Genomic DNA, 24,597 nt, shown 5'->3' with positions numbered 1-24,597 from the left:
GAGATGATGGAGGGGAAGATACAAAGTTGAGGGCTAGCAGCCAATCAGGCTCTCAGGTTGCAGAATTCAAATGCTGTTCACTGGGGAATCTTCGATCCATAACTGCCACCTGCACTCCATTTTCTTCATCTTTGAAAAGGCTTAATTTTATTTGGAAAACAAACTTGATGTGAGGATCAGAGTTAAGTGAAATAAGCATTTAAAGTGAGACCTTGATAACAGGCAACTTGAAAGCAGTCAAAGAAGGATCCAGGTGTATGACCTGTGATCCTTCAAAGACATCACTTGGTCACCTGTTGGTGGGGGTTGGCCTAGAGGTTGAGGGAGGTGCATTAAAGAATTAAAAGTTCCCGAGGCTTGGCAGGATTTCCAGTTTTGGTTAGTTTGTTAGTTTGTTAGTTAGTTTGTTTGTTTGTTTGTTTGTTTGTTTGTTTGTTTTTGAACATCACCTGGACAGGCACTATCATCCTTCATGGCAAGAACAGGAAGACTCCACTGCTGCTGTCCATTCAGCAGTCTTATCTGAGTCCTAGAAAATGGTCTCTACAAAACAAAAATTTTCTAGCACAGTGTGTCTAAGCCTTTTTTTCCCCTCTAGGATTTTTGCTGATTCAGGCTTGGCCTGAAAACTGGACTGACCTCCATGCTTTTGAGAACCTAGAAATAATACGTGGCAGAACAAAGCAACAGTAAGTTGGCCATAACAGAAGCCTAGCAGATATTTTTGGGTTTTTATTTTGAGATTTGTCTTAAAGAAGAGGTACAGAAATAGCACAAAGATGATCTTTCACTCCGCTAGTATGAGCAACTTGTGTAAGTAGAAATGAGAATGAGGATAAAGAAGTTGACGCCGTGCAACACTGTTCCTTCAGCCACATACTTCATTCTGAATTTGTCAGATTGTCCATGAATGCATTTGTTCCTTCTCTGTCCTCTCCAGTATCCCATGCTGCATTGACTTCTAATGCCTTTGTAGGCCCCATTAAACTTCCCTAGCTCCTATGTCATTTGCTCATTTTCATTGTCTTGACTCTCTGGAAAACTATGACCAGGTGTTTTACAGAATGTCTCCTTGTTTGTGTTTGGCTAATAGTTGATAATGATGCAGTTGAAAGTAAACAACATGCCATTCCAGGGGACCTAGGTAATGCTTAATGATAAATGGTTTGGATACCTGTAATGACCAGCCTTCCAGCAACAACAAGGAAATATGCATGAAGAAAAAAAGACAAATACATACATATGCACACACACATACACAGAGAAAGACAGAGGCAGAGAGACAGAAAGATAAGGGAGGAAGATCTTTCATAGAGTAAGAGAAATCCTAAGATTTGTGGTGAAGAAATGGAATTTAGAAATCTGTAGCTCATGCCTGCCTTGGAAACTTTCTGATTATGGTAACTTTTTCTGAAATTCACCACTACTAAGGGGACATAACATCATGGCATGTTAACAAATCAAAGCACCATATACACAGAATTTACATTGCTGTGCATAAACTCCTTTCGTCAGACACGTCTGATTCCAAGCGTACAGCTACGGTTGCTTCCTGCCTTTGCTCTGAAATTCACAGGAACATGCTTGTGCTGTGGTCAGCACTGTGTTTTGAGTGGCTGTGCTGTAGTCTTATGCTTAATTTTAAGCATTTAAACTATGGGATGAGCACCAGTCCCTGGTGTGAGTCACAAAAACTTGGAGCTTGACCTGCAAGAAAGACCGTAGACAGACCCTGACTCTTTGACTTCCCTGGGCGTATGCTGGGGGTGAATTCCCAGCAAGTGGGGGTTGTGGAAAATGGGCTGTGGGAAGAGATGGTTCATGAAAGGAAAAAATGGGAAGATTTGTGACTCAAAATGGGGGTCTACCAAATAATGCTTTAAACTTAGGCATTTAATCCCTTAACTCTCATTCTCCTCCTTTTGTCTTGTCTCAACTGGCCCATTCCTGATGCTCATGTGGAAGAAGATACCTTCAAATTTATACACTGCTTGTATGTGCTTTTCAGTCAATCCCATGTGACAACCCAAGCTCCTCCAGCAGGGGCTTGAGCTCAACCACCATCCCCAGGCCTGTCCCCAGCCTGCCCACCTGCACACATCCTGCATAGTCCTGTTCCTCCGAGTGGTTCAGAATTCCACTCCTCTTTGTCTGACTAACTTTCATCCAGTCATCCGGATTTCACATACCTGTAGGATCTTACCTAGCTCTGCTCTCCAGGTCTCAGATATGATGTATCATAGCGTTGAGAAAGTCCTCCTTCTGTGCTCTTTCTCCATGGAGCCATTTAAGTGCCCACCCTTGGCCAGTATAGTGCTCACTAAAGCTCAGTTCATTTCTCTGGCGTCAGAAAACTCTTCCTGTATGATTATGTCACCATTAGACAGGTCCCCTGAGGAAAAGAGACAAACACTTAAACTGTATGGTATTTGTCAAGTGGAACCACAAATATTTGCTCACTCAGCATGACTGGATAGCTGAGTAAGTGGGTAGATGGACAGACACACACATTTAAAGTACATTTTCATGTTGCAGATGCTAGAAAACATGTTCTTGATTTCTAGGAAAACTACAAATATAGTAAATGAAATGACACAAAGCCATTGATTCAGTCGTACAGATTATTCAAGGTTAAAGATAATAAGTGGCTGAGAAATTGACTTTTCCTTAAAGAAACTTAAAAACATTTACATTTTTAAAAAATTGTGATTCATACTTTTCACAGAATGATTAGTAATAATTAGAACACAATACTCAGGAAATCTAAGTGGCTCAGAAAAACAAAATTTGAGGGTGGCCTGTTGTTTTTAACTCTCGTGTACAATGCAATTTTTCTTCTCCTCCCATTTAGTGGTCAGTTTTCTCTGGCAGTTGTTGGCCTGAACATAACATCATTGGGATTGCGTTCCCTGAAGGAAATAAGTGATGGAGATGTAGTCATTTCTGGAAACCGAAATTTGTGCTACGCAAACACAATAAACTGGAAAAAACTCTTTGGGACGTCTGGTCAAAAAACCAAGATTATGAACAACAGAGCTGAGAAAGATTGCAGTAAGTAGCTGGTCCTGTCTCACCTGTGCAGACAGCTCCTAGAAGTAATCTGTTTTTAGAAGGAATTCTGAAGAGGTTTCCCCAAACATTGCATTTTCATTCCTTCATCACATTAAGATCTGCATAATCATAATGGCAGCCCTGGTGTCAGAATTATTTCCAGAGCATTCTCCTTTCATGGGGTGAATTTGCCTTGTGTGGTGTAATGTGGAATGTCCTCCAGAGGCTCCTGTGTCTGAACACCGGGTCCCTGGCTAACAGCACTGTTTGGGAAGGTAGTAGGGCCTTTAGAAGGTGGAGCTTTACTGGAGGAAGTCAGCCTTGAGGGCTGCACTTCCTGTCCACCATAAGCAGAGAAGAGCATTGCTGCCAAGCCTGACAACCTGAGTTCCGTTCCTGAGGAGGAAGGGGAGAGCCAACTCCCACAAGGAGTATTTTCACCTACATGCACACACACAGTAATGAACACACTGTGGCATGCACCTGCACACTCTCTACACGAAATAAGTACATAAATGTAGAAGATGGACTGAACACATTTTCCAGTATAAGATGTCTGTAATCCTATGTGGTCTGGGAGCACGGCACCGGGGAGTGGATGGTTTGAGTATGTTTCCAGGAGGCTTATGTGTTTTAACACTCGTGCTCTTGCTCCTGCCACAGTGATGGATGGTGTCTCCTCTTACAGGAGGCTCGTGTGTTTGAACACTCGTGCTCTTGCTTCTACCACAGTGATAGATGGCGTCTCCTCTTACACTGTTGGCCAAACAAGCCCTTCTTCCCTTGCACTGCTTCCTGTTAGATGTGTGGTCATGTCAACGAAGAAGGTGTTATAGCTCTAAGGTCCAGGCTGCTAAATATCTGTAATTACAAAACAAAAAGCAATATTCATCATACTACATTTTAAGTGCAGAGAACTCTGTACTCATTTCAGCCTTTGACCACTACAGCCAAGTACGCATGCAAACACGCTCCCAACACATATATGTCAAAGGGTGTCTGACACCCCACACTCACATTCCCAACTGTGGTTTTGAAACACTGAACTAACTTTGAGACTGGCAAATGGCCCTAGATGTGTGGCAAGACTCTCAACACAGGCATAGGTAACACTGAGTTCCAGAACTCCTCAGCCCAACTGGGCTTTGAGAACTTGTCCTTCTTATTTTAATCACTCTTGGCTTTGGCTTCCTCTTTCATACATGATGATGAGTCCAGTACCATGGTGTTCCTCAGAGACATGAAATTCTATGTTTGACACTCCTGGCATGGTGGCCAGCACTCAGCAAGCAGCTACAACCTTCCCTGCCATTTCTGTCAGCTGTGGTATCTATCATCCAAGTCTCCCCAGGGTCAGGATCAAGCTGCCCTGAGCACCACAGACAACAGGCCTTGGTGCCCTTCGCAGTGTGTCAGCCTCTCAGAAGAGTGTCGCCTTTTCTGTTCTCCCCTGTTATTGTCCCCTGACTGACCCTGTAACTCACTGTATCTTTTTAGAAGCCGTGAACCATGTCTGTGATCCTCTGTGCTCCTCAGAAGGCTGCTGGGGCCCAGAGCCCAGGGACTGTGTCTCCTGCCAGAACGTCAGCAGGGGCAGGGAGTGCGTGGCGAAGTGCAACATCCTGGAGGGGTGAGACACGGCTCTGTCAGCTTCCGTGTAGCTAGGAAAGAAGCCGCCAAGCTGTCTTCATGCCTTTGTATCTAGCCAAGTTAAATTTGTTCTCTTGCTCTTGATATCACAATATCACATTTTGTTTGGGTTTTTTTGTTGTTGTTGTTGTTTGTTTGTTCGGTTTTTTTTGTTTTTGTTTTTGTTTTTTTTTTTTGGCAATCTCTTTGTCACATTAGAAAGAAGCTTTTCATCATTCCTTAAGCCAGCCTGATAATTTATCATGTCTCTTTTCCTGAAAATACTTTAAAGTTTCATTTTACATGAATTTCCCAAGATAGAATACGTGTAAGTGGTTAGATAGCAAGAAAGCATGAGCATTTGCCCCTTTCTTTCCAGTCCACTATTCCCATTGAATTAAGATATATCACCACAGAATATTTTCCAGTTAATTTTAGGTTTATGAACCCCTTGCATACACTGACTATTGAATAGTGCAAATGATTTTTAATACAGCCAGAGACAAAGAAGTAAATCATATATTTGCTTAATTTAATCATAATCAATAAAAGTACAATGTATGCATACAAGAAGAATGTCAATATTTGAGTAACACTTTAAGTTAATACTGATAATGATTAAATAAATGACTTGAAAATTTGAATTGAAGGACAGAGAGCCTTTTTTTTCTCACTTTAAGGAACGAGGGAAAACTATGATGGGAAGAGCCATGTGAGTTACAGGCGATGCTGGGAAACCTTCCATCCTGTTTTGCTAACAGGGTGTGGACTACAGTTTGAATCCAGAAATATTCCAGATCTGGAAGGAAAGACAAATTTCATAAGAATTTCTTAATGAAATTAGGGCAACGCTATAACTGCTGTTTGAGCATGCAAAGGGCCTACATGCCCTTCCTCTTGTAAACAGGCACTCGTATTTTCAGCTTTCAGAGCTCTTCACCATACCCAGAGGCCCAGGTCTCCTTGTGTGATGTACCTGATGCCCTGAGGTGCCTGACCACCCTTCAAGCCGGGGCCCTTCTGCAGGTGGTGACACATAGACAAAACTCAGAAAAATCCCTACTGGTAATTTTTAGCAATTAGTCAGTTGGCTGTGGTTCCTTTGTTCTACTGACATAGGAACAGTAAAGTGACAAGGACAAACCAGTTCAGCGCTGGTCCTTGGCGTCTTTTGTACACTTCACGCTTAGACAGCCATGGGTAGTGGTAACAGGCAGGCGGGGACAGGAACCCATGGCACCCTCTACTGTTACAACCCTCATTCATTACTTGGCTCTTGAGACCCTTAGCTCTACAAGTCTTAGCATTCTCGTGTAGCCTTGCAGTGAAGGACTCCTAAGTGATAGAGCATGGGTGTAAGCCTAACATATGGCAATTCCCTAGCCCTCAGTTGCACTTAGTGTGGCTTCAAGAAGAGCCCGTGTAATGGGTTCCTCAGTCCTTGACAGTGATTATTGTTATAATTCTTGGGCACAGAATGTCTGAGACCTTTGACTCTAAGATCTTGGCAGCACTGTGGAGCTCTTTTCAACAACCAGGGCCTACAGTTTCTCTTCTGCTCTGTATGGTCTTCTATACTTCAGTTTTCTGTCTTCTGCTCCTGCCATTCCCTTCATGCCTGCTTTGGCTCCTAGCAAGCTGCCTCTTCCTCACCTGTCAAGCAGCTGGCAACGTGCTACTTCTGCAGCTCAGCCTAAATGACTGCTAAGCTACTACTGCTGCTCCATGGCCTCCTTCATCACATCTTTCTCTGCTGCTTTTTTCCTGATGCTTCCAGCTACTGAAAGTAGGCAAAGGAAAGGTCACTTGGGAGAAGTCAGCTAGTGGATCAATGTGTCTAATACTGCAATACCAGGAGAGACAGGACACAGGAAGATGTTTTCCAGAGGCTCCAGAAGTGAACAAGTTTGAACGTTCGTTTCCTATCCCTGAGTCCTAGTAAACATTTCTTTCCAGCTTGATATCTATGAATTGGGTCTTTAAAGGAAGGGATGGCTCATAAAGATGTTTCTTATACTTGGTTTTCTTACCTGGCATTCAAAAACTATGCCCGTTAGAAAATGTCAGAAAAGCACTCTGATCATAAATGAAGCTGTCTCTGAGATGACCGAAGGTTTGTTAGTGACCTCAGCATATTATATTTCAGGACAGTCTCAGCATTCTGTCCCTTTGACCTTACGATTCTTTTGAGCTTCTGGGATAGGTCATTTGGGTTACTTGAAACAGTTGCAGCCATTCAGGGCACAGCATAACCAGTTCACTGTGTTCTTCTCTCAGGGAGCCAAGGGAGTTTGTGGAGAAATCTCAGTGTATCCAGTGTCATCCCGAATGTCTGCCCCAGACCATGAACATCACCTGTACAGGCCAGGTAAGAGCCCTCTGCTGTTACCCACCCTGCTTTCTGGGAAACGCCTTCAGATCAGCAACAGAAACATCAGTGAGCCAAGACATCCCCAGTAGGGAAGAGGGCGGTGGGAGCCCTTTCTAAGGAAGAGAGGCACTCGATCTGATTGTGAAAGTGGCCGTGCTGAGTAAAGATGCCTCACACCTACGTTCCCAGCATCTCATACTCATTTCACCATGACTGTTCCTTCACTGTGCCACAGGACATACTGTGCTTCGGCTCAGACACTGCCAGGCAGCGTTCACAGCTTCTGCCATCTGCCACCAACACCTCATGACAATCAAATATCACAAAGTATTGTTTAACAAATCCAAGTTACTTTGTTTTTGTTGTTGTTTTGTTTTGTTTTAGGAAATCTCAGTATTTTTTTTAATTAGGCTACTTATCTACTCATACAGCAGCAAACTCGTAAGAAATGTAAGTGAGAATTCAGGTGTCTCTGACACCAAGTATTAGTACCCTGCTAATACTTGATACTATGCATGGGCAGTTCTCTGATTTGGTCTGAGTTCCAGCAGCAAAATCTAAAGCTCCTAATTGAAACATGTTTCAGAAGTTGCCCATCAATCAAGCAGCGTGAACTAGAACTGAGCTAAGAAATCTAGGCTGTCAGCATGACTGGTTACAAAGTAAGCCCTGGTCTGAGGCTTACATGGCATTGGATTGAATTTCCATTGGCACGGTGAAACAATTGCTGCTTTTGCTCTAGTGTCCCAGCTGCTCTGGCTTTGAGTGTGCTCAGCCTCTGAGCAGACAAAGCAAACCCGTTAAGGGAGCCAAGAGGAAAAGCCTTGCCTAACAGCACTGTTTCAGTGCCCCTGTGAAGTGTGAAGCGCATTACCCAGGAAGCCCCGCTGCCTTCATTTCTGAGGATTTTTCATGGACCTTCCAAGCTTTACAGACAGACTGTAAGGTTGCACATTCACAGCCCTTTCTGCAGCCAGCACCGCCATGTGTCACCTTCTTTCCCCTGGATAAATGTGAAAGGGGAGCTTACCTCAGCAAGTCGAGGTCTGACCAGCCTCAGAACTTCCTTTCAAAACTTCAAATGTGAAAGGCAAGAAAGTTGCAGATATAAAATACATGTAGCCCAATCCAAGATGGCTTTGGCAAGGATGATGCCCACAATGTCCAAAACTACTGCTAAAATACAGTGAAGAATATAGTTTAATTTGTGTTTGGGTACAATAAATGTGTTTCCTTTTTCTATGAATAACTTCATTTAGTTTATACAACTGTGTTGTGCTGGAGTGGCTGAGAATCTAATAAGAAACCAAATAACAGCTATTCTTTCTTAGCAGATTATTGTATACAAATCAGATTGCTTTGTTTATCTGATCAGAGTTAGCAAAGTTAGCAGGCCTGGCAGCCTGAGTTCCATCCCTGAGCCCCACATGGTGGAAGGGAAGCACCAAATCTCAAAAGTTTTCCACCGACTTCCACATTTTCATCCACAAACACATAAACATTATTACATAATTAATTAATTAAAAACATTTTTAAAAAGTAAATCTGGGTCAGAAATGGTCGGAAAAATGTTACCTGTCACGGGTATAGCAGGCAAGAGCAATCACAGAACTTGTCTTTTTTTTTAATTTTTTTATTTAACTTTTATTAATTACACTTTATTCATTTTGTATCCCCCATAAGCTCCTCCCTCCTCCCCTCCCGATCCCACCCTCTCTCCCCCACCCTGTTCTGCATGCCTGTCCCTCCCCAAGTCCACTGATAGGGGAGGTCCTCCTCTCCTTCTTTCTGATCTTAGTCTATCAGATCTCATCAGGAGTGGCTGCATTGTCATCTTCTGTGGCCTGGTAAGGCTGCTCCCCTCTCAGGGGGAGGTGATCAAAGAGCAGGCCAATCAGATTATGTCGGAGGCATTCCCTCTTCCCATTACTATGGAACCCACTTGGACACTGAACTGCCATGGGCTACATCTGTTCAGGGGTTCTAGGTTATCTCCATGCCTGGTATTTGGTTGGCGCATGAGTCTCTGGGAAGACCCCTGTGTACAAATTTTCTGGTTCTGTTGCTCTCCTTGTGAGGTTCCCATCCTCTCCAGATCTGACTATTTCCCACTTCTTACATAAAGTGATTTATTTTAAGAAGTTCTGCGATGGGGCTGGAGAGATGCCGCCGAGGTTAAAAGCACTGGCTGCTGTTCTAGAGGAGCGAGGCTGATTCTCGGCACCCACAGGGCAGCACACAGCCACCTGTAACTCCAGTTCCAGGGACTCTGACACCCTCTTCTAGCCTCTGTGAAGAGCAGGCATACAAGCAGTGCATAGTCAAACACATATACAACAACAACAACAATAGTATCTATATTGTTTGGTTTTTGTTTTCTATTAGTGAATATTATACGTAGAAAGTTATTTCCACTAAAAAATAGAAGTAAAATATCTACACCCTTTTCTCTGCCTTGGTTTAGGGCCCGGACAACTGCATCAAGTGTGCCCACTACATTGATGGCCCACACTGTGTCAAGACCTGCCCAGCTGGGGTCATGGGGGAGAACAACACCCTGGTCTGGAAGTACGCGGACGCCGATAATGTCTGCCACCTCTGCCATCCAAACTGCACCTATGGGTAAGTGTAGCACAGTCACCTACAACAGCATTCGGAAATTCACTGGAAATGTCTACCAAATTTCCGGGCAATAGGTTACATGGGCCAGGACACTAAGATGTTTCAACTCCGTGGTGATGGTGGCAGCAGTGATGTGCTGGTGGACAGCTCTCTTTGATGAGAACATCACTATGCCTCTCAGGATGTTTGTCTCAGGTAGTTTTGTTTCCTGGGCACTGTGTGTGCCAATGGGGAAGAGGGATGGATGGTTACCAAATTGTCACCTCTTCTTCTTCTGTATAAATAGGGTTGTAATGGGGATGTTGTGGGCCAGATGGTGGGACAAGGGCTGGGAATATGGCTAAATCAATAGCATGTTTTTCATGCAAGCATGAGGATCTTAATTTGATCCCAACACCCATGTAAAAAAAGTCAGGGGTGATGACAGCACATACCTGTAACCCTAGTACTGGAGAGGCGGAGGCTCCCTGAGGCTTTCTGTTGAACTTCAGGTAAATGAGAAATCCTGACTCAAAAAAGGGAGCAGGAGCAGCTGTGTTTGAGAAATGACAGCTGATGTTAACTTCTAGACTTTACATGGTCCATGTGCATGCACACATGGACACCCAGACACACACACACACACACACACACACACAACACAACACAGGGTAATACTTCCTGAAATGTTGTTTCTAAGTATCTTTTTAAAATCTGCTTGATTGTTAAGCTGTTATAACATAAACTAAAACTAACTTGACTAGAATTAGCAGAAGTGTTCTGATTCTATGCATCTGATTTATTGGGATACTATAAATTTGACGGTTAAATCAGATTTCACTCAGTAACCAGAATAGAATCAGAGTTATCATAAATATGTATACATACATGCATAATATATATTTGTATATCACACATCTCATTGTATTTCTTAAAACCTTCATCCTTACTCAGAACTAACACTCATTCTTTCTCTTGACCTCTCCAATACCAACTATATGGCTTTAAGGTGCTGTTTATCTAATTATATTCTTCTGAAGAAGACAATAATAAATAATTCAGCATAGATTATGGGATTTGTGGTCACTTAAAATAGTGACTAAGACAAGGTGAGCCCTTGATCAGTGAGTGATGAGTGTTAACGGTGATGGTGATTGATGCTAAGGATAGTGTTGATGGCGGTGAGGTAGATAGCAGTAGAGATATGGATAATGCTGATGGCAATGAGATGAAGAGTGGTGATGCTGGTGATATGGTTAGTGATGATGGTGATGTGAATAGTGGTGGTGACACAGATAGTGGTGATGTGGATGGTGGTGGTGATGGTGATGTGAAGAGTGGTGATGGTGGTGCCAGTTAGGACACTGGTGAGCTTATGACTGTGACAGATAGGACAATTAGCTTTCTAAGAAAACAATCATATAACCTTGAAATACTTTATTTTTCCAAAAATTTCTGATTGTGTAAAGGGGCCAGAATTTCCAGAATAATATCAGAAACAATGATAGTTGAAGTCGATGTTTGTCCTCCGATGCTGACGGGTAGGATAATGATGTTTCAGCATTAGGGATAGCGCTGGCTATTGCTCTGAAATTTCTGAAACTCGGATGTGGGCTTTGGAATGTGCCTTCTCCGCAGTGGCGATGGTTCAAAACTGTCTAGTTTCCCCTGTGTGTGCAACAGCACGCCGCTTACCTTGTCCAGTTTGTAAACTCTGCAAAGCCTGCGACAGTCAGACTCTGGTGCTTCCTAACTTAGCCCATTTTTAATTACATAAGCAGTTTTGGGGCAGATCCCCTAAAACATAACTGCACAAGCTATCTACCATAAATGCATTTCTCCCTTCTCTGGGTTGGAGTTAAGTGTGTTTCTGTCGGTGAGCGTGCACAAGCAGCCATAAGGGAGACCCCACAGCAACTGAGCAGGAGGAATTGTCACCATGCATTCTTACCTTGAAAAAGAACTAGTTTACAAGCACAGAAAGTCAAAATTTGTTCACAGTGTAAATAAAAATTGTGTTTGGTCAGTTGGTCTGACATTTTTTACCTTTTCTTCCTAGTTCTGAAGGTTCTAGTTCTAGAACTTCCTAGTTCTAGTAAGTCAGATGAAGAACATATGCTTTTGCAGAGTCTTGCTGTCACTCCCTGTATTTTATCTCAAAGTGTTTAATTACACAGAAATTGTTTGAGATGGATTTACTCTTTAAAATGTGGTGAAATGTTGATGGCAATTGCAAATGTGCATCCTTTCCCCAGTTAAATATGTATGATGTGCATATCATCAAACACTGTACCCCTAATTTTTCAGAAAAGGTAGAGCTCTTCCTGTTTTCATGTGGAAGGAAATCATGGTACTCAGCAGTACTCACAATTTATGAGCCGGTCATGTTAGAAGCTAGACCACAGCATAAGGAACCTATGTGACTCCAAGAGCCACAGATGCGGCCACCTCAGCATGTGGAGAGATACTGGAGGCACATGCATCTTTAAATTGAACCTTATTTTTTATAATAAACAAAAAGGGACATTTTCTTGAAATTTTTATCCTGGTAAATTAAACAAAAGTCCACAAGAATTTTCCCATTTTAGTTGTATGCCCCAAATGTATTTGTGACTACAATTATTTTTATAAATTTCTTTCCATGAAAGAAGGAATTGAGTTGGACACAGAATATGACAGGAGTAAATGATACAACCTCCTTGACTTGCCAGCAAGAGTCAAAAGGCGAGAGATTATACTCCGAGCTTTCCCACTGGTTTCTTAATCTTGTGATGCCCCAAACCTTCCCTTCTGCAGCATCTGTGCTGTCACTGGCCCTGTTGGTCATCCTGTTACATCTGAACTGGTTTGTCTTTCCCTCTGAGCTCACTGATCCCAGCTTCCTGTTGACAATCAATGGCAATTGTCCAGTGTAGCTTTTAAGGGCTGTAGGCAATCAAGCAGCTTGTCCAAACTGTCAATCCCCTCAGCAGGCTCAGGCTCCCAGTGTTCACATTCAACAATAAACAGACATTGTATTTGAAGAGGAGTTTAACTGACTTTGGAGAATGCTTCCTATATGTCTTTGACTATCTATTTGTGTACCTATAAGGAAACAACCAGGTTTCCTGATATGTCCTACTACTTATAAATGGAAGGCCAGCAAATAGCAAATTTGATTTATGGAATAAAGGGTCAAAAGCATTGCAGAGAGCTTTATCTGAGAGCAAGAAAAATCAGAGTCAAACCAAGAAAATACAAGAAAAGCAGAGGGTAGATATTAGAACCAACTCCTGTCCTGAGTAATAGGAACAGAGTGTTTAGGATGTGGCTCCAAATACAGTCTTTGGCATGCTGGCCCCGTCCACCCTTACATTTGGTGCTAACTGTGTGGTGACTATATACTATGTTACATTTCAGTGATGACCTGGCTGCTTTAATGAAAGATAATGCTGTCATTCAAAAATATTTTTTACCTACATTAGCAAATACATTTGTTATAGGTGATTGAATTAATGTATAGAAAATACATTAGTAACTACCCAATTTTGAGGAGACTGCGACTATAGTTATATATAGCACAATTGCTTTATGACTTAATGTGGAAAATTATCAAACAAATGCAATGAAGAAGAATGAAAATGATGTTTCTCTTTTTTTCTACAGATGTACTGGTCCAGGTCTTCGAGGATGTCCAACTGGGTGTGTTCCATGACTTCGGATTTGATATACCTTTTGGATCTATGACCAGAAGCCATTTCTGATTTCCCCATAGCCTTTTAATTTCTTCCAAATCCTCTGGGCCAGCTACAAGTCTCAGGTTTTGCCCACTTGCCCTGTGTCCATTTTGTTGGTGAGCAGTACTAGGGCCAACTTCACAAGAAGTTGATGCTATGGACCAGCGCATTTTGTCTATGTACCTGTTTCTGCAGATACAGCAGCTCTGCTTAAGTCTTAGCTCTTCTTCAGGTCTCCTCTTTTCCTCTAAGTAGATCAGATGGTTGTGTCACAAACTATGTGAATAACATTTTTGTCAAATGACAAAGTTCCAGCTTAGGGGCATTTTCTCTTTTCTTCCGACTTGAAGCACATTACCCAGTGGACTTCCCTCATCGTTTTATTTCTGATCAGTTTCCACTGTTAACGGCAATGCTGCCCTGAAAACATGAAAGTATGAATCTCTGTTCAGAACCATCGTGCCACAGTGATTTCATTAGCCAGCAGCATCTAGTGAAGAACTGAGATATCGGCAATGCCTGCTTGATGCTCAAGCTTATCTCCCGGTTGTGGAAATGTCTATAAATACCCCTTTCCTTACCAACTCCTCATTAACTTAATTCTATGGCTGCTGATTCCTTCGCCATCAGCCAAAATAGTCAAATAAAATGAAGCTTTGTCTCAGGCATGGGACCCTTCTGAATCCTATCTACTCTCTGAGTTTCCGAGAATACTTCCCCAACAGAATGCCCCATGTCTTCCTAGGTAGCCTCCATGGCCTTCTTATATGGCTTTCCATACAGTCCCCACCTTTAAAGCAGTCAGCGGCCACTCTTTGAAATCATTTCCTCATATACTGTTTTCTCTTCTCAACCAGTTGCCTTTGCTACTGTGGCTTCTCATTTGATACATGCTCTGAAATAAACCCTTCCTTGTGTATGCCAATATCCACTTTTATTGGTAAAAACTCATTAATTTTGTTAATTGTGAATTTGGTCTACAACTCACGAGATGACTTGTATTCCCTAAGAAGGAAATGTTGTAAGCCACCATTTCATGATGTACTGTTGATTCAATTACGACAGGTCTCCAAGGACTTGGGTAACTTACCAATATGCAAATAGTGCTGATAACAAATCTTTGCTATTCATTAACATGTCTACCTGATAATAAGAATAAGTTTATCATTAACTCAAATGGAGGTAAATTCTTAAGAATAATAACTTTCAGCCTAGGACACCCATAAAAGAAATGAAAAATAATCCTTAAAGATTCTAAATTCAGAGTTAATAATATTAATTCAGATGGTCCTTCATGAAGACATGAATTTGGATTTTTCATCTCTCTGAAATTAGATTTGACCTTGGTAAGACAGAGGAGTTAATACATTCCTGGGGTTTGAGGAAACACTGGGGCAACACTCACAGCAATGACAATGCTTTCTGAATCTAAACCCTATCAGGTTTTGCTCATTCACATGGGGATTACATTGAAATTAGGGGGCCCTATCAGGAATATCAGCATGTCTGGAAGGTCTCTCAACATGGCCATGGGAAATATCTGACTATTTTTTCCAACTGAATATATGTTTCCTTAGAAAGGACAAAATGCAAATTCAAAGAAAAAGCAGTATGTACTTATACAACAGAACCCTACACCTAAGGTTCAGGTTACATTGTAGAACAGAGGTTAGGAAGATCGTAAGAACCAGAAGACCAGGATATCTGCTGTTTAAAGGTGTCTTCTGTCTATGAAAGAAAGCTGTATCTGTTAATTCTCAAAAACATGCTCTCTGAACATGACCTGCATAATGGCAGTACCTGAAGACATGCCAATATGGATTTGGAAATCTCACAAAGCCCCATTCCTAGATGAAAAGCTACAAGCAATTAATGGCAGCTGAGAGAAAGAGAATCAACTTTCAGGGACAATCCCTGATAGTTTATCCAATTTCTGGTGGTCGGCCTTAAATTACAAACGCCTATGCGCCAATACTAAGTGGACTCAGCTGGTTGTATATATTTATAACATGGGACATGAAAGGAATTGAAGGTAAAAATGGGAGGAGGAATAAGGTGTAAATACAGTACTCATGCATGAGATTCTCAGAAAATAAAAAAATATTATCGTATGATCTATTTTCTGAATTTTACGCTATATATGTTCTTCATCAAAAGATTATAAAATAATGATGAGAGATGTTTAGGCAAGACCTCAATTTCTTAAATGCAGAAAAGGGAACTGACTTGGGACAGAGAACCGAAAAGTGCTGGAAACCTTGCCTTGGAAATTATCCAGCAATCATTTCCCCTAAACAGGCCACACAGTAGCCCAGTTTCTGAGATAGTTTTAAATATTGTCCATGTATCAAATGGTGCAGGACATGTGTGGAATACCAATCTTACTTTCTCTTGTCTCTCAAACTCATTCTAGGCCCAAGATCCCATCTATCGCCACTGGGATTGTGGGTGGCCTCCTCTTCATTGTGGTGGTGGCCCTTGGGATAGGCCTGTTCATGCGAAGGCGCCACATTGTCCGAAAACGTACATTACGCCGTCTGCTTCAGGAGAGAGAGGTAAGCAGTGAGACCTCGCTGCCTTTAAATCAGTAACATCTTCATTACTTTCAACTGCTGCAGAGGAGAAAGATCTTACTTTGAGACCTTGTAATATGGAATTGTATATATTGGACATGGTTTTAGCTTTCTATCACTACAACAAATACCCATGATGATCCATGTGTAATGAAGGAAGGTTAATTTCGCCAATGGTTTTAAGGTTAGGGGTTACAACATTGCTTTGGACCTTGGGCAAGAGTGCATGATGGAGGGCATTAACTCACCTCATGCCAGGGAGATGGAACTAGTGCCTCATGATCCATTCTAGATCTTGACCCCAGTCAACTAAAAGCCTCCCTGTAGGCCCCATCTCATAGAGGCCCCACTACTTTCTAACGGCATCATGGTCCATTTTTAATACTTGAGTCTTTGAAAGAGACTTGCCCAAACCATAACACATACATAATTGTCACTATTAATTTTATGTTATGATGGGAGATAGAAACGATGTTCTGTTGTACTCAATTAGTTCTATTTGGGTATTTCAATTCAACAAAGCATATGTGTTCCTAGGCAGTGTCTTTCTGAATGCAAAGCTGAGTGGAGACCTACCGGAGGGGTACCTTCTGGGCGTATACATAGGAAAAGAATCGTGAGGAGAAATAATGAAATCTTCTGTGGCTCCTTTGTGAAATCTCTATGGCATGGGTGTTTGGCTTTGCAGCCTTTAGCGCGACACCTGGGTCCAGCAGTGCATTAGAAGGAATCACCCTTTATAAGCATATTGGTGTTATGGGCTCCAGAGATGACCAAGCAGTTACGGTATAGCATTTTTCTTGCTGCTGCATTTCATTTAAAACTAACTAACATAGAAGCAGAAATGGAAAATACAGTCGTTAAACGTAGCTGTTGTTTTAAATAGATGTGTCAGAGGGTCTGTGTTTCCAAAGTGTATTCCTAGGTTCTGAAGGAAGGGTGCCCGCTGCACCATAGCACCATTGCACATGTGAACGCAGTGCGCCTTTGACCACCACATGGCCATGCTGTTAGCTACTGGCCCACTCTTCTGAATGAGTCTAAAATTCATGTCACATATTATGGAACACAGAGATGGCATCTCAGGTCTGCGCCCTTCTCCTTCTTAGCTCGTGGAGCCTCTTACACCCAGCGGAGAAGCTCCCAACCAAGCCCTGCTGAGGATCTTGAAGGAAACAGAGTTCAAAAAGATCAAGGTCCTGGGTTCTGGAGCATTCGGCACAGTGTATAAGGTAACATTCCTGGAGACAGGTCAGCAATAGGCTTCTGGGAAACAGTGTTTGCCATGTTTTCCAGCCCTGTGTGGGTAAATCAGACTCCTCAACATTTTCGTTTGCATGTACCTGTTTTGCTGAAGGTGTAGGAATCACAGTGTTTCCCCTAGGTTCTTGAACAGAATATTTTTGTTATCACTGTGAGATCAAAAGCATTTTCGTAGATGTCATTAACCATGACAGAGGCATAGACTGGGAGTGTAGAGGGCAGAGGCATATGGGGCTGCTTTTTTAGATCCATTTTTCAAGAAGTGTGATTCCAGTTAGAATTCTGGATGATCCACACTGCATTTGTAACTAAATGTATTAGTTACTTCTCTACTTCTGTAATTAAACACCACGGCCAAGGCAACTTACAGAAGACTTTATTTTAGCTCACAGTTCCAGAGGGTTAGAGTCCATCATGGCAGGGAAGCATGGCTAGGCTGCAGGCCTGGTGGAAGGAACAGGAAGATGAGAAGTCACAGCTTCAAATGCAATCACAAAGCAGGAAGAACAAACTAAAAAAAAAAAATGGTGTGAGGATTTTAATCTCATATCACACCTGCAGGAATGTACTTGCTCCAGCAAGGGTGCCCTACCCATACTTGTCCAAACGGTGCCACCAACTGGGAATCAAGTATTCGATATCTAAGGCCATGGAGGACATTTCTCATTCAAACTATTATGCCCACTCAAGCAAACATTTTTGTTTTGTTTCATCCTTATTTTTTGAGAAAAGCTTTTACTATGTAGCTCAGACTGACATCAAATTCAATCATCTTTCAATAGTGTCTCAAGTGCTGGAATTAAAGTTATGGGGCATCAAAATCCTTGGGAGCTTTATATGGTTGTTTTAAATGGTTGGAACATAATTACATCACTTTCTCTTTTCCCATTTTTCCCCTCCCCCCTCCTAAGTACCCTTCCTCCACCCTTTCCCACTCTCAAGTTGATAACTCCTTTTTCATTATGATTATTAAATATACATATAATATATACAAATGTATGTATGCTTATATGTATATCTGCAAAAATATATAAATACAACCTGCTAAGCCCCTTTGTGTTGTATGTATATGGTCTCAGGGATGACCTCTCTGCACTGGACAGCCAATATGTGGACTCACCTCTGGGAGACATAATTCAGGACTCCCAGCAGTCAATAATTACCTATAGGTTTGTTGTTGTTGTTGTTGTGTTGTTTTGTTTTGTTTTTTTGTTTTTAGGAGTGGGATCCCATGAAATTTTCCTCCTTCCACCTTACCATGTCCATTGAAATTGCAAAGTTCTCAACTTGTTTATACAGCCATTTCTAGGAAAGACAATTTCACAGCAGACTTTCTGTCTCTTAACAATCTTTCTGGTGCTTCCTCTAAAAACTCTCCATTGATCTCTGCATCATATCCAGTTGTGGTTTTCTGCGATACCCTCCATTTGCTGTAAAGAAAGACTTCTCTGGATTGACATATATTTTTTTTGTTCTGATCTAAAAACAAAACAAAACAAAATTCAGATTCCTAGAGCCAGGTAGCTAAGAATCTCTGAGATATAATGAGTCCCAGCACTGTTGGCTTTGTAATTCAGAGCCCTTGAGGATTGAAGTCATTAATAAAAATTCATCCAGCTCACAAGGCATCATGTTGCCTAGCATGGTGACTTCAGGTTAATGTCAGCCCTCTTCTTAATTTTAGGGTCTCTGGATCCCAGAAGGTGAAAAAGTGAAAATTCCTGTGGCCATCAAGGAGTTAAGAGAAGCCACATCTCCAAAAGCCAACAAGGAAATCCTTGATGTGAGTTTCTTTCTGTGTTGCACTGCCCATGGTTTCTGGATCTCAGAGACCACCTGTTCTGCTTCCTGCATTGCAATGCTCTATTTTTAAGCATTTTCCATCACCATATCATAATCACTCAGTTTTTATCTCTTTTCATCCCTCTTGATATAGAAAGTACTAGTCTCTCCAAGACTCACTCAACCCCTACATCCCCAAGAATAAAAGCTCAGAATTACCGTTCTTCTCCCAGGGCCAGTTTTGATGCTAACCTCTTAGCATATGTTACCATAGTGACTGCAGGATACACAGGTTTTACAGATGAGAGGGTGGAGCATAAACAAAGCTGCTCAGATTTCTAAGGCTGGGGTATGAAGTATGTCTCAGTATCTGACATACTTTGCCTTGCTGAAATAGCTGTCTTTGCAATACTTTTATGAACAGTGTGAAGCCTGCTAGACTGTTGCCCCACCTTCTGAAATTTCTCCCAACTAATTTAAACATCATCTCCCAACGTTGCTGATTGTTACTTTCTGGAGCTTTCAGGATGTTCTACGAGAACATCGCTTTACTTGGAATTCTACCAAATTTTCCTCCATTTCTCCTTAATCTTCTTAGCCCATGATAAGGTTGGACCCATCTACAAAGAGGGTAATGCAAAGAGACTATCTAGGAGCTGGGTAGAGCTCACTTCCATCTCTGCCAGGGCTTCTGGTAAGACATTGAAAACTACCCCTATCCTGAGCAGAAAGTTGAAGAAAGACAACACTTAGGGAAGTTCCACATTCCTAATGACAGATGATTCATGAATACAGTGTCACAGAAAATCAAGCATGCTGGCAATACACTTGTCAAGCAAAATTATCTTTCATTTAAGAGTTTACAAATCAATGCCAAGTCTTATTAATATAACCAGGAGGAGAAGTAGCCAGGAAATTGTAAAGACTTTTCACTTACAATCTCTCACTTATGCTTGCTAAAAAGAAGTCAGTCTTGCTTCCTTAGTTCCTGTTTTAATTCATTCTGGATGCACTAATAAATTACACCCAAAAAGGCAGATTGGAGCAGTGTTTGGACAGTGTTTGGATAAGAACAGTTTGGAAACATTCTCAGTGATAACTGTGCTCCAGAAAGGAAGCAAGAGATCTGCTCTTGGGGGGTGGGGATTGGAGGTGGACATAGTAAAGGCATGAAAGTCAAGCGCACCCCTCATCTGAAGGCCTCTGCTCCACTCTTGCTCTTTGACCCCTTTCTCTCTCCATTGTTCATGCTCCCTCCGCCCTCACCCTTGCATCTTTGTTCTAGTCACCTTTGGTCTTCTTCCTTTGTGACAGCTGTTGTGGCTGTGGCAGCTAGCAGATGATGACCTTCTGGGTTGCTTGCCGTGAGGCTGGGTCTGCCAGACATTCAGACCATCCTTCAGCATGGGGCCATGTGCTGTTGCTGGAAGGCTCAGTGGGGGTGCAGGCACTGAGGAACTGATTTCTGCTGAAGGAAGCAAAGCCTGTGACTCTAAGGCCAATTTCAACAGGGCACCAAGGAGCACATCAATCATCATTGCCACAAGAAAATCCTGCAGTGAGCGTGCTTTCTAAATACTGGCAGGCACTTGTGAATGGTTCCAGCAACCCCAGACTCTGTGGTCTAGCTCCTATATCATGGTTTTTAGTGATTTAATTAACTGGTAAAGGTTTTTAATGGCAGGGGTCCCTTTCGTTTTTCTTTAGAATGTGTAAGTGTGTGTACATCCATGAGTTCATATATGTGTGGACATGATATGGGGCTGCCCTGAGATGTATGTTCCACAGCACATGTGTGGAGGTCAGAGGATGACTGGTGTGTGTGTGTGTGGGGGGGGGTGTTTCTCTCTTTACATCTTTACATAAACTATAGGCTCCAGGGATCATATGTGGGTTCTCAGGCTTCCGTGGCAAACACCATTCATTACATGCTGAACCATCTCACTGGCCTTCCTACCATTCATTTGTTAAGTCCAGATTTAATGCCTTTCCAGGAATTCAGCATCTCCTGTAACCTTTTGCCCCTATTCAGAGCACAAATAATTCAGAGCAGAGTGAGACGGCAGGGAAGGATCCAGATCTCCTATCAGCAATAGTGACAGATAATAGCCTTTCAGGGTCACCGAAGCCTCAAGGACAGGCAGCCCTGCGTGAGACTGGGACAGAAGCCATCGGGGTCTCCCTTGTGAGTGCTGCCTGCTTGCAGCTGGTTCAGAGACCGTGGTGGGATGCCAAGCGTATTTGCTGCGGGTCACAATGCACCTTCCCAACCTCCAAAATAAACAGGGAAGAACAAAGCTCACTTTAACTTTTGCACACGACTACACAACACTCCCATTGTGCTGGGCGCGGGCAGGAAGTGACAGCCCAGTTCTGTTTGTCTATCATATTTTAGTAGGACCAACTGGCAGGGCTCCAGGCTCTGTGTGGCCTGACGCCCACGCCCCCTGCTCTGTTCCTGTCCCAGGCATCATCAGCCTATGGCACTTGAGCTTCTCTAACTACTCTGCTTTGCAGATGTTTTTCTCCCCCTCTAAAATGAATACAATATGTGCCCAAATCTCAGAAACATCTTGAGAAAATAGTCACAGCCAGAGGATTTCTTTGCTGTTATGATTGTACAGCTTCCCGGACCCAAAGGAGAGACGTGATTTGTGCTTTTCTGGCAATCCCACGGCCTAATAATTTTTCCATATACTTTCCAGTTTAAATTTAGGCCAGGCAATGGAAGGAAAATGTGAAACAGGTTTATACACTACAGCATACGTGTGCGAGCGGGTGGGGCTGTATGTGGGCGTTTCAGTGTGAGTGTGCAAGCATGTGTGTATGTGTGAATGTATAGGAGTGTGTCAGATGCATGAATATCCATTTCAGAGGTTGGAGCTACCACACTGAAAGCGCTTCTCCATTTGATCTTTGCAGCGCTGTTGTAGGCTGGTTGCCTGGCCCAAATGTTCCCACTCTTCACCATTCAGCCTGGATCAAGTTGCCTGTGTTGGGAAGGGAGATCTTCCTCTAGACTGCCTGCTGGTTCAGAGATCTCTCCTGTAAAATAGAGTATCTAAAGTCCCCATGACCGGGGCTTCTTGATGAAGTGAGCAGGCCATTGTCCAGGACATACTGAGATCAAAACTTGGACTCCAGAAAACCCTAACAGTATCATTAGCCATGATGGGTAGGAAGGAGGGTCTTCTCAGAGAAGATACTAGCGTTTTCTAACCTCTGAAATATCAGGGTGGTTCACATTCTGTTTTTATCAAAGCCTTTGCCAATGGCAAATTCCATTTGGGCCTTTTCCTGTCAAGAGAATTCCAACAGGCAAGACTCAAATGGAGTCTGCCTCCCTCAGTCTATGGGCCTTTAACAGTCTCACATATATGCCCCTGACATTTGTATACAGAGTACATACTTTGATACTCAAAACAGTCATTTCATTTTACCTTAAAAGGGATCCATGTGCCTCTCCCCTCAGCCACTATGCCAGGGAGCAATTGTGATACATCTGTTGTCTTTGCCTTATAGGAAGCCTATGTGATGGCCAGTGTGGACAATCCTCATGTATGTCGCCTCCTGGGCATCTGCCTGACCTCCACTGTCCAGCTCATCACACAGCTCATGCCCTACGGTTGCCTCCTGGACTATGTCAGAGAGCATAAGGACAACATTGGCTCTCAGTACCTACTCAACTGGTGTGTGCAGATTGCAAAGGTAAACGCATGGGGAGCTCTGCCTGCTGGAGTGCACAGGCAGCCAGTGGCAGGATAAATGTTTCCATGTAGAACAAAGCGCTTTGACTTGCTGTACTCTTCCCTGGTCTTCCAGGAGTGACAATGATCATTCAAAAGAGTACTAAGAAAAGCAGCAAGGGTGGTAGGTGGCAAGGGGAATATGTCTTATATCACCCTTTTGAGCCATTAGTCTCTCCACTCTGCGTAACTGGGTCAGCTGAGAAGGAAGGTGGGTGTGTGTGCATACAGGATATATAGTTTTCTTTATTTTAGCTTAAGTTCATTTGCTTGGCTTGGGCACTGAGACAATACCCACAGCTCATGCTGAAAATCCCGTCACTTCAAGTGGACAGTTTTCTCAGTACAGGTATGCAACACTATTGGATGCTGTCCTTGTTTCTCTGGAGCTCTTTTTGGTAAACAGTGTGGTAGTTTGTGGCATGGGATGGTGGTTTCCCTCAGTCAGGACTTAAGAGTAATATCAGCAAATCAGGGTGAGGCCAGAAGAAGGAGGATGAAGGAGATGGGGATGGTGTGGACATGTGGCCAGGGCAAGGATTATCATCAAGTCTGGTGTGGATGTTTAAAGAGGCCAGTGGTAGGGCTACTTCATTGGCCCCCATCACAGGCATATTCCTGAGCCAGAGAGTAGCTGAGGGATCACAAATTCCCCCAATCGCCATGGGGTGAGGATGAGCACAGAGCAAAGACCAAGCATTTAACCGTCGATAAACCTCCTAAGGACTCAAACTTTCATCTCGAATTTCCCCATCTCATTCTCAGCCGTGCATCATATTTTGGCACCAAACATGGAAAGTTTGGTTTATTCTCTAACTATAAGGGGACATTTTTACGTGGTTGAATTTAAGGAATTTGTGGTAAAGCTGGTCTCTTAAGTATATGTCATCATTCCCGTCCTCTTCAGACAGTTGGCTGTGCTGTTGAAGGATGTGCAAGGGACCATAGGAGCTGAGACAAATGGGCTCCCAGATCTGGACCAGTTTTTACTGCTTACAGCCCCTGGTCATGGTGGTAGTTGCTCCTTGCATGTAAGAGGAAGTGTTGAAGTTGCCTTATCCATCTCTACAGAGTTGCATGAACATGTGACATGACAAGACCAACTCTGTCTGAGTGCTTCGGCATAGGAGGAAGTCTGCTCCTTGGTATGAAACTCTGGGCCATGCTTCAAAAGCAAAAGCCCTATCCTCAGTGATCCAGACTGCAACATGTTTTTTATATGGTTGCACAACCTGAGAATATGCCTCAGCCACAACCTGGAAAGTCAGGACCACTCAGTCCTCTCCAGCTAGTATGACCATGTGTGCTGGCCTCTACCATTGTCCATTCTTGCTGCTCTGCACAGCATATAGGAGTTACATTATGAATGTTAGACAGTGGTCCTAGAACAGTGTCGTGTGTGCCTGAGTTGCTAAGGAATCCTGTTGCTTCTAAATGCTTATTTCTTGTGTGGTACTACCATGATAAAGTGGTCCTGATTTGATGTCTTTGTCACAGTAAAAGCTTATCACCATGTTGTTCTAGAGGCCAGCAGTCCAACCTCAGGCTGTTCAAGAGGCAACGGCTTTCAGGGCTCTTGGGAGGCCCACTGCATGTCTCTCAGCTTCTGATGTCCCCAGCACTTTTTAGCTTTTGTGTCAGCAGTCCCTGCTTCTTTCTCCATCTGACATTTTCCCTGTCTCTGTGTCCAGATGCCCCTCTATTTTCACATAAAGATGCCAGTGACTGGGTTCGAAAATACTAACTAGCAGATTGTTAATATCCCAACAAGAAAGAGATGAGGTTACAGCTATGCTGCTTAGCTTATCTTACTTTCTCCACGTCAGGAACACTCACAAAAGCATCAAGTTGCATCTCATAAATAT

The 24,597-nt window shown here is 42.8% G+C and overlaps 1 protein-coding gene across 1 annotated transcript in view; it reads left to right on the top strand.

Moving 5' to 3' along the window:
* Positions 1–24,597, top strand: part of Egfr (epidermal growth factor receptor) — a 164,498-nt gene that overhangs the window by 119,980 nt on the left and 19,921 nt on the right. The window contains exons 11-20 of the mRNA XM_055623868.1: positions 599–689; positions 2,852–3,051; positions 4,549–4,681; positions 6,958–7,048; positions 9,516–9,673; positions 13,298–13,333; positions 15,782–15,923; positions 17,051–17,173; positions 18,889–18,987; positions 22,509–22,694. Coding sequence (XP_055479843.1) covers positions 599–689; positions 2,852–3,051; positions 4,549–4,681; positions 6,958–7,048; positions 9,516–9,673; positions 13,298–13,333; positions 15,782–15,923; positions 17,051–17,173; positions 18,889–18,987; positions 22,509–22,694 — 1,259 coding nt within the window. The remainder of the gene's footprint in view (positions 1–598; positions 690–2,851; positions 3,052–4,548; positions 4,682–6,957; positions 7,049–9,515; positions 9,674–13,297; positions 13,334–15,781; positions 15,924–17,050; positions 17,174–18,888; positions 18,988–22,508; positions 22,695–24,597) is intronic.

The sequence above is a fragment of the Psammomys obesus genome, unplaced genomic scaffold, assembly GCF_907164565.1.
Source record: "Psammomys obesus unplaced genomic scaffold, mPsaObe1.curated_primary_1811, whole genome shotgun sequence".
Classification (NCBI taxonomy): domain Eukaryota; kingdom Metazoa; phylum Chordata; class Mammalia; order Rodentia; family Muridae; genus Psammomys; species Psammomys obesus.
The sequence above is the reverse complement of the archived record's forward strand: the minus strand, read 5'-3'. Positions and strand labels throughout refer to the sequence as shown.